Here is a 9,236-nt window from a genome sequence, read left to right as displayed (position 1 = left end):
TATCCCAGGCTTACTTCCCACTGGTCAGTGGGGCTCTGCTCACTGCAGTCTACCAGGGGCCCAGGTGACGGGACGATTGCAGGCTGGGTGGCTGAGTTCAAGACCCTTGTTTGCACCACAGAGGGATGGGGACTTACGGGATCTGTTTCTAGCAAAGGAGACAGGGCTCACTTTTTCAGCTAAAGGAAGTCACATGGCTACATCTCACTTACATGGCCATGTACCAGACAAAACAGAGTATGGAGACCCTGCCACCCGGCAGCAAAGCTGCTCCTGGCATGCTCCTTCCTGGCACACTGGAAGAGACCTGCCATTTTCTCCGCAGCTCCCCAAACACTGTGTGCCCAGGATAAGCAGTGCATCGGTGGTTAGGACGTCAATGTGCCTCTGTAGATTTTTATCTTCCCTCTTTTCACAGAAATCAAAGCCTGAAAGCTAGATAAACAAGATGACATTTATGAAATGTATGCTTTTCAAAGGGGCTTATGGGGGGCTCTGCCCCTCTGTAGGCCAGGCTAAGCACCCCACTGTCTTGTGGAGGGGCCGCTCACCTCCACACCTAGCCAGCGTGCAGACTGGCAGTACACATGCCTCAAGGGGCTGCCCTCTGCTCCTCTTGGCAGAGGGGACGCTGTGAGTGAGGCAACGCTCTTTTCCACCGAAATGTGCCCCTTGGGAGGGCTGCCAATTGGCCCCAAGCACAGTAGCTGCAGGTCTTGTTCCAGGCCCCAGGAGATGACCCTGAGTACTCTGTGGGCTGCTTTGGGAACCCCCTCCCAATCCCCTCACTCCTTGTCCAGGACAGACATGCCCTGCAGGGCAGGCACACAGCACTCAGGGCTGGGGGTGAGCTTTGCAAAGACCTACTGTGTGCCCCGTAGTTGCCCACAGCTTCTCTGTTGCTGTCTGATTTCAGCTCAAGTGGGGGGCCTGAGGCTGGCGAGGAGGCCAGGAACCCTCTCCAGGGGCCTGGGCCCAGAACAACTGACCACGTGGACACAAGCACGGCATGTGCCAAGTGCCGCCTCGGTGCCAGGCCCAGCCCTTAGCGAAGCTTCCTGGACACACAGCCACCTCATGCCCGGGCCCTACATATGGGGGCCCCCGGCCTGACACAGGGGTGGTGCAGCTGGGCTGAGAGCAAAAGGCCAGGACAGTCAACCTGCAGCCTCTGGGCTGGAGGTGAGAACGCAGCTCTTGCCCCTGTCAGGCCTTCCTCAGGCACTGCCAAGAGCAGGGCTCCCGTGGAGCTCTGAACGCCTGACCTGCGTCCCCCGCCCTGAGTCGGGCGCCCCTTCTGTGGATGGCTGGCTTTTCTGCAGGGTTCCCTCAGTCCCCACATGGACCAAAGAAGGCTCAGCCCTGGTCACAGAGTGAATCTTGAAACCCGCATATTGGTAGCAGGGTCCGTGGAAAGTTGAACAGAATTTTATGCTACGAGATCTCTTGCTCACTTGTCTGTGACATCTGTAGTTCAGGACTGTAACTGGCTTTCTATTTTAAACTCAGATATAAACGAGGTAGGGTGTGTGATGGTACCAAAAGCACTCATGGTCGAATCTTTGAAGCACAAGAAACCGGGCCATGAGAGTCACATGTGCAAAGCCCTGGGAATCTTTTACTGTCCTTCCCGAGTTCGAAGAAGAATTTGGGATTCGGTGGTCACTCTGTGAGGTGCCTTAGCAGTTCACCACCCCCACTGTACACACACACACACACACACACACACACACACGTGCGTGCAGCCCTGACATGGAGACAAAAGCACCGAGGAGGAGGCGGCCGGGAAGAAGACTGACAGGTTGGATGGAAGGGAGCAGGAGGGGAAAAGGGAAGGCGCTGGGTGGGGAGAGGAGAAAGGAGGGGATCAGAACGGGGAGAGGGCGGCGTGGGGTGGGGCAGCGAGGAGGTCAGTCCTTGGAGTTGTAGTTCCGAATCTTGGGGGGCCGCTGGCAGCCTTTATGTTTTGGAGGATGAACCCTGGGGTGTCTAGCAGGCTTGCCCCTTGTCTGGGCTTCCATCTTCATCCCTTCAACACCAAAGGCTGCCCACGTCGTGATGGGGCTCCCCTCGGGGTGCCGGAGGCTACAGGCTGTCGGTGCTGGGCGCTCTAGCAGGTGAAGAGAAAAGAGAAAGGAGGGTGAGTCATCATGGGGCAGGAGGATGCGGTATGCAAGGAGAGCTGGGTTCACTGAGTGCTGGCTGAGCTTCCCACCAGCAGGAACCAGAGATCCCATGCCAGCTTCCTGTGGGAGCCCATGCAGGCCAGTGTCCTCCGGGGCAACAGCTGTATCTGGAGGTCCTGGCCCTGGTGTCCCGCACAGAGGGTCTGCGTGGACATGTGCTCTCCAGGTGTTCTGCAGGACCTGGACCTGCCCCTCCACTGGGCACACAGGATATTTGGCTGTGAAAACATCTCCTGTCGTGATCATTTCGTAACAGGTCCCACGGAGGTTCCGAGGTTAATGGTTGACTCACGGCACTTCCCAGGCTGTCATCCACCCTGTGCCCTCTGGCCATGCTTGCGAGCATCTCCAGCGGCACAGCAGCCCTGATGCGCGTGGCCAGGCCCAGGCCAAGGACCCTGGAGCTATAGCACATGCTCTAAGTGTGGGCCACTGCTCCAGGGCAGCCCTCCCGAAATACTGGCAACAATTGTCTTTGCACGAGGGCATTCTAGGTGATGTCTGAAAAGTCCCTTGAGCTTTTCACTGTTTTCCTAGTTTTTAAAACTAAAAATGTATTTCTTTTTTTAAAAAAATGTACCAGGCAGATGTTATTAAAAAGCAACTGTGAGGCTACAAGACTGTATTGTACAACATGTGGAATATGGACAGTATTTTGTAATAACTGTAAATGGAGCATAACCTTTAAAAGCTGTATAAAAATAAATAAAAAATGAAAAAAATAAAAAGCAGTGGTGAGATGATGCAAGCTCAGCGGCAGCTCTCCCTCCTGGGCTGGCCCAGCATGCAGGGTTAAGACTCTGTGCTTCCAATGCAAGGGGCATGAGTTCGATCCCTGGTCGGGGTCGCAATCCCGCATGCCATGTGGCTCAGCCAAAAAAAAAAAAAAAATGTAAAAAATAAAAGAACGCTGACACAGGGCGTCAAGACAGGATAGGTGGGGCCTGGCTGCCTGGTACTGGCATCTCACACATGTGAGACACACTTCAGGGACACACACCATCTGCCCAGTGTCACCGAGCCCACCACCCTGGGCCTGGCGGTGTGACACTGAGCAGTCCTGGAGGGGTCCGTCCAGCACATGGCCACGTGCTGCACAGGTGGACGTCAGGGACCAAACTGGCCCAGACATCTGGGGAAAGGCCAGCAGAGCAGCCGCACAGCCTCTGGAGGGAAAGAACAGGGTTGGCATGGAGCTGGGTGGCAGGAAAGGCCGGGACTTGGAAAGCACACACAGGGCTGTGAGCCAGGCTTCTTGCAGTGACTCCAGCACCATGAGCTGGGCGCTGGCCAGGGGCACCCAGGCCCTGGTCCCCTCTCTCGTCTTGTGCCCTTTCTGCTCCTCTGGCCTCTGGAGATGTCTGGAGCTGCTTCTCCTTTCCTGGGGGCTTCGGGGGTCACACCCAGTGGCCTTGCCTTGTGCCCTCAGACCCAAAGCTGAGCCAGGTCCCGTTCTCCCCCTGCCCCCAGCCTGCCAGCGCCAGGTCCTGGAGTGGGGTGAGGATGGGGGTCCCTGGACATCCCCAGGTTTCCCTTTACTTCCTGTGGCCATGGCTGCTCCTCCCTCATTGAGAAAGCACCCATGTCTTTGGTTCTTCAACCCTGGGTGAATTCTTCCTCTCTACACAGAGACCTTCTCACCCTAGATGCCTTTACAAGTGCTTATAAAGGGATCTCTGGTCAGCCCTATCCTGCTAACTTGGTTTCCTTCTGGAAGGCCATTGCCATTGGGGAGGGTCAGGAGCCTGACCACTGCGATGCTGGGGGTCCCTCCCTACAACTTGAGGGACCAGCCCCTTCAAGGGTTCGTGGGCATGACCTGAGTCCATCCCACTGTCTGCCTGGGGGGTGAGGCGTAGGGAGAAGGGCCAGCCTAGGGCCCAAGACCTTTGCTTGGGAGGCCGTGCTCCCTGTGGCCAGCGGTTAGGAGCTGATTGCTAGTTCAGCCGGATGCCAAGCAGGTGGTTCCAATGTTTCTGCTGGAAGCACAGGCCAGGCTGACCAACTTGTCTGCCTAGAAGCAGGGCCTCTGAGCTGAAAGGACGGCACAGCCAGCCTTGCAGGGCACTGGTTTCTGTCTCTCTCTCTGCAAAGTCGCCCTGAAGGAGTGACTGGCTCCTCCAGGACAGGCGTCCAGAGCATGGCAGTCCTGGCTCAGGCATGAAGCTGAACAAGTCAGGCATGAAGCTGAACAAGTCAGGCCTGCTCGCCTTAGGACACTTCCTGTGCCCGAGTGGTGGTCTCTGCTTGAGTGATCTGTGCCCTCACTCAGACCTCACTTAGCGGGTGGGGTGTGGAAGCGAGGCCCCCGGGGTGCTCTCTGCCGTCTCCTCCTCGCCTGACCTGTTCTGCTCTCTTTCTGCTCTGGCTCTGATGAGGCTTCAGGGACATTTAGGGGCATAGCACTTACCTCCTACGGGCTGCTGGTACAGCCCCAGCCTTCGAGAAGGTTCAGTGAAATGCCCAAGACCTCCCAGTATGAACCTGGGGGCAGGATGGGGGCCCGGCAGGGGCTGGCTGAGTCGAGGGGGTTGTGGGCCTGCCCTTTTGGTGGGTGGTCTTCCCCATGACCTTCCCTTACTGACCTGGAGCCTGGCACATCTCATGGACCAGAGCCCTGCAGGGAGGAGGGTTAGTCTCCTGTCTCGGGGCCTCCTGGGGCTCTCTGCGCACAGGGGCCTATAGGAGTCCCAGCTCTCTGGCTGCTTGGAGCTGCTGCCCAGCTCCCTTCTCAGTTGTCTTCCCATCTGCCTGCCCATCAGGGTGGCTCTGAGCACAGGCACGTCAGGCCTCTAAAGGCAATTGGAAAGGCACTCCCTGAGCTCCTGAGGAAGGGGATATGGAGCCATGTCCACCCTGGTTCTCCAGAACCTTCTGTGGAGCTGGGGCGCTACTTGAGACTCAGGTCCCAGTTGTAGCCTAGGCCACAAGGGGCAGGACCCCCTCAGGCTCACTTCAGTCGCGCTGGTCTTGTTGGGCCTTCCCTTTCCACTCTAGGGTGATCCCCTCTGGGTGCTGATGGCCCCCCGCTTCTGCTGAGACCTCTCTCCTGCTTCCCTGGGAGCACCTTGAGTCCCCAAGTTCTACATTTCTCAAGTTGGGGGAATTATACCCACTAGGACTCCTCACCCTCACCCTGGGCATCCTTGTGAGTCAGTGGTTAAAAGTTAGATTCTGTTACACTCCCCGCCACAGATCCTGTGGGATAGAGCCCCAAGCTTCAGTGTATGAGAGGTGTCGATGGTGGGTGACATGGACCCCTGAGCCTGTCCTGAGCAGCCCTGCCTGCCTGGGAACTGCTGCAGGCCCCTGGTGCAGAGGCTCTGGGCTGATACTTCAGGCTTGACTCCCTTCAGCAGCGTGCAGGAGGGGCAGGCAGGAAATGCCAGATCCTCAGGGCCCTGCAGCCACTCCCAGCCGTGGGCTGGGGGCACTGACCAGACAGCCCTGGTTAACAGACCAGCATCACCACTCCTACCCCCCACCTTCCTGAAGTTAACGCCTGACGCCAACCCCTAATTGCTCCTTCTTACCATCATTTTTGGGGGTACCTCCTCCCTGGTTCTGGGCTCACCTAGGACTGTCTGCTAGTGCCCCTCAGTGTGGCCCTGAGTGGCTCCCCTCCTGGGCTTCAGGAAGTGCCTCAGGCAGGGGACTTAGAGGGGAAAGGCTCTGTGGCAGAGGAGAGCCGGCACTGCCTCCGTCGTGACCCTACCCCCTCTCGGGCCCTGTCTGGGGCCCAGCTCCTCAGAGGAGAGGGGCGGGGAAAGGCCACGTCGGGTGGGTGGGCAGAGGGGGCAGGCTCTTGAGTGCAGGGGCGAAGTGGGGGAGGGGGAAACAGCGCCAGGACAGAGGTCAGGACGGTGGGGGCTGGGGACCGGGAGGCGGGGGAAAGCAGTGGCTGGGCCTCCAAGCCTGGCTGGTTCCCCCACTGGGAGGGTGGAGGGCAGCTGAATGCCCAGGCTGCACCCAGACAACGTGTGTCCTCTGTAAGGTGGTGTGGGGACACAGCAGGGAGGGCATGATGCCATATGAGGTGGGGGTTGATGTTGATTTGCCTTCTTTTCATAGAGGGGCTATCCTGGTGGCTCAGATGGGAAAGAATCCTCCCGCAATGCAGGAGACCTGGGTTCAATTCCTGGGTCAGGAAGATCCCGTGGAGAAGGGAAAGGCAACCCACTCCAGCATTCTTGCCTGGAGAATCCCACAGACAGAGGAGCCTGGCAGGGTCGCAAAGAGTCGGACGTGACTGAGCGACTAACACACTTCTTTCCATAGAGATCCAACAACGGAAACCAGATGAACAAGGTGACTCATGAAAAGGCGCACTTTCACAGGGGCTCGTGGAGGCTCTGCCCCTCAGGAGGTCAGACCAGGAACCCAAGAATCCTAGGGTCCTCCCATGGAGGGGCAACCCACCTCTGCACCTAGCCAGGGTGAGGACTGGCAGTACACATGCCTCGAGGGGCTGCCCTCTGCTCCTCTTGGCAGGGGGGACGCTGTGAGTGAGGCAACACTCTTCCTTTCCATAGAAATGTGCCCCCTTGGGAGGGCTGCCAATTGGCCCCAAACACAGTAGCTGCAGGTCTTGTTCCAGGCCCCAAGTGATGACCCTGAGGACCCTGTGGGCTGCTTTGGGAACCCCCTCCCAATCCCCTCACTGCTTATCCAGGACAGATATGCCCTGCAGAGCAGGCACACAGCACTCAGGGCTGGGGGTGAGCTTTGCAAAGACCTACTGTGTGCCCCGTAGTTGCCCACAGCTTCTCTGTTGCTGTCTGATTTCAGCTCAAGTGGGGGGCCTGAGGCTGGCGAGGAGGCCAGGAAGCCTCTCCAGGGGCCTGGGCCCAGAACAACTGACCACGTGGACACAAGCACGGCATGTGCCAAGTGCCGCCTCGGTGCCAGGCCCAGCCCTTAGCGAAGCTTCCTGGACACACAGCCACCTCATGCCCGGGCCCTACATATGGGGGCCCCCGGCCTGACACAGGGGTGGTGCAGCTGGGCTGAGAGCAAAAGGCCAGGACAGTCAACCTGCAGCCTCTGGGCTGGAGGTGAGAACGCAGCTCTTGCCCCTGTCAGGCCTTCCTCAGGCACTGCCAAGAGCAGGGCTCCCGTGGAGCTCTGAACGCCTGACCTGCGTCCCCCGCCCTGAGTCGGGCGCCCCTTCTGTGGATGGCTGGCTTTTCTGCAGGGTTCCCTCAGTCCCCACATGGACCAAAGAAGGCTCAGCCCTGGTTGCAGAGTGAATCCTGAAACCCGCATATTGGTAGCAGGGTCCGTGGAAAGTTGAACAGAATTTTATGCTATGAGATCTCCTGCTCACTCGTGTGTGACATCTGTCGTTCAGGATTGTAACTGGCTCTCTATTTTAAACTCAGATATAAACGGAGTAGGGTGTGTGATGGTACCAAAAGCACTCGTGGTCGAACTTTTGAATCAAAAGAAACCAGGCCAATGAGAGCCACATATGCAAAGCACAGAAAATCTTTCACCATCTTTCCCAAGTTAAAAAGCAAACGCTGGGCTTCCCTGGTGGTCCAGTGGTTAAGAACCTGCCTTGTAATGAAAGGAACACCAGTTCGATCCCTGGTCGGGGAAGATCCCACACACCTCGGGGCGGCTAACCTGATATACCACCACAACTGCAGCCTGCGCATCTTCGAGCCTGGGCTCCACAACAAGAGAAGCCACTGCAAGGAGAAGCTCACACACTACAACTAGAGCACAGCACCTGGTCCCCGTGACTAGAGAAAGCCCATGTGCAGCCACAAAGACCCAGAGGACCCAGCGCAGCCAGAAATAAAAATAAATAAAACAAACCCCTCATTTCCCAGCATGTTTCATTGCTACTATGCTTACTTGAAGAATGAATGGCATTCTTATAGGATGTTAACGGAGGGCATAATTTGGATATGTTAAACTTACACATAAATTTCTACATCTTTGTACTGAACTCTGTTAAACACAAAGTTTAAAATCCCTACAGGGATGCAGGCAGGAGGGTTTCTCAAACAAGTGGGATAAAAATTCTGGTTCCGTCTAAGGAGCCACATTGAGAATACTCTTGGGAGAAGTGCTTCCATATGGAGAAAAACAAACATAGAAGAAGGTGCCGGACACTTGAGAAATAGGAAAATCAAACCTATACAAACCCACAACAACCCCAAATGAGAATTCCAGACATTGCGGCTGTGGTGGGGGTGGGATGGCAGATGTGGGGAGAAAGGGAGCGCATAGAGAACATGCCTATGGAGGGGAAACCCGGAAGTGGTAACAAGTGTGAGAAATCAATAGGGCTGCGTAAACACGTGTGAGTGAGTGAGATTATCCTTGGGCAAAAGGAGAATGTGTAACTTATAATGCAGCGGAAGGAAACTTGATTTCTCCAATGAAAGGTAGGAATGTAGAAAAAATAAACAGAAATAAAGTAAACAGATGAGAAATAAATACCATGGAGAATTAAGCCCAATAGATAAATGAGTTAGATTCACCAACGAAGAAAAATTCTCAAATTGGATTTATTCAAAACAAACAAACAAGATTCAGCAAGATGTGTAAAGATGTTTTAGACCCATTTAAAACAAAAGACAGGGAATCCCCTGGTGGTCTAATGGTTAGGGCTCTGTTTCCACTGCAGGGGGCCTGGTCAGAGAATAAGACCTCACATGACTTGTGGTGGCGTGGCCAAGAACAAAAACAAAAAAGACACATAAAAATTGAAAACAAACAAAAAAATAAAATTAAGCACAAACTGTTGTAAGGTGTAAAGAAGAATTCTGAGTCCTGGTGAAGGGACAACTTCAAAACATACCAAATAACATCTGAAAGAGCTGCAAGGCAAAGTCGATAATCCAAAAACAGGTAGGTGGAGGTTTTAATCACCCCTGTTGATCATAAACCCATACAGAGATGGCAAAGACTTAGTCAACGGAATGAACTAGTTTGAGTTATTAGACACAGAGATGTCTAGATTAGTAGGCGGACAGCACACTTTCTTTTTTTGCCAAACACAGAACATACACAGAACCAGACCACATATACTCTTTG

The 9,236-nt window shown here is 55.3% G+C and overlaps 1 protein-coding gene across 1 annotated transcript in view; it reads right to left on the bottom strand.

Moving 5' to 3' along the window:
* CCDC57 (coiled-coil domain containing 57) overlaps positions 1,599–9,236 on the bottom strand; it is a 109,341-nt gene continuing 101,703 nt past the window's right edge. Inside the window, exon 19 of the mRNA XM_018065413.1 lies at positions 1,599–2,110. Within this exon, the coding sequence (XP_017920902.1) occupies positions 1,911–2,110 (200 nt within the window). The 3' untranslated portion in view covers positions 1,599–1,910. The remainder of the gene's footprint in view (positions 2,111–9,236) is intronic.

This window comes from Capra hircus, chromosome 19 (genome assembly GCF_001704415.2).
Source record: "Capra hircus breed San Clemente chromosome 19, ASM170441v1, whole genome shotgun sequence".
Lineage (NCBI taxonomy): Eukaryota > Metazoa > Chordata > Mammalia > Artiodactyla > Bovidae > Capra > Capra hircus.
Note: the sequence above shows the minus strand (reverse complement) of the source record. Positions and strands in the feature narration are given on the sequence as shown.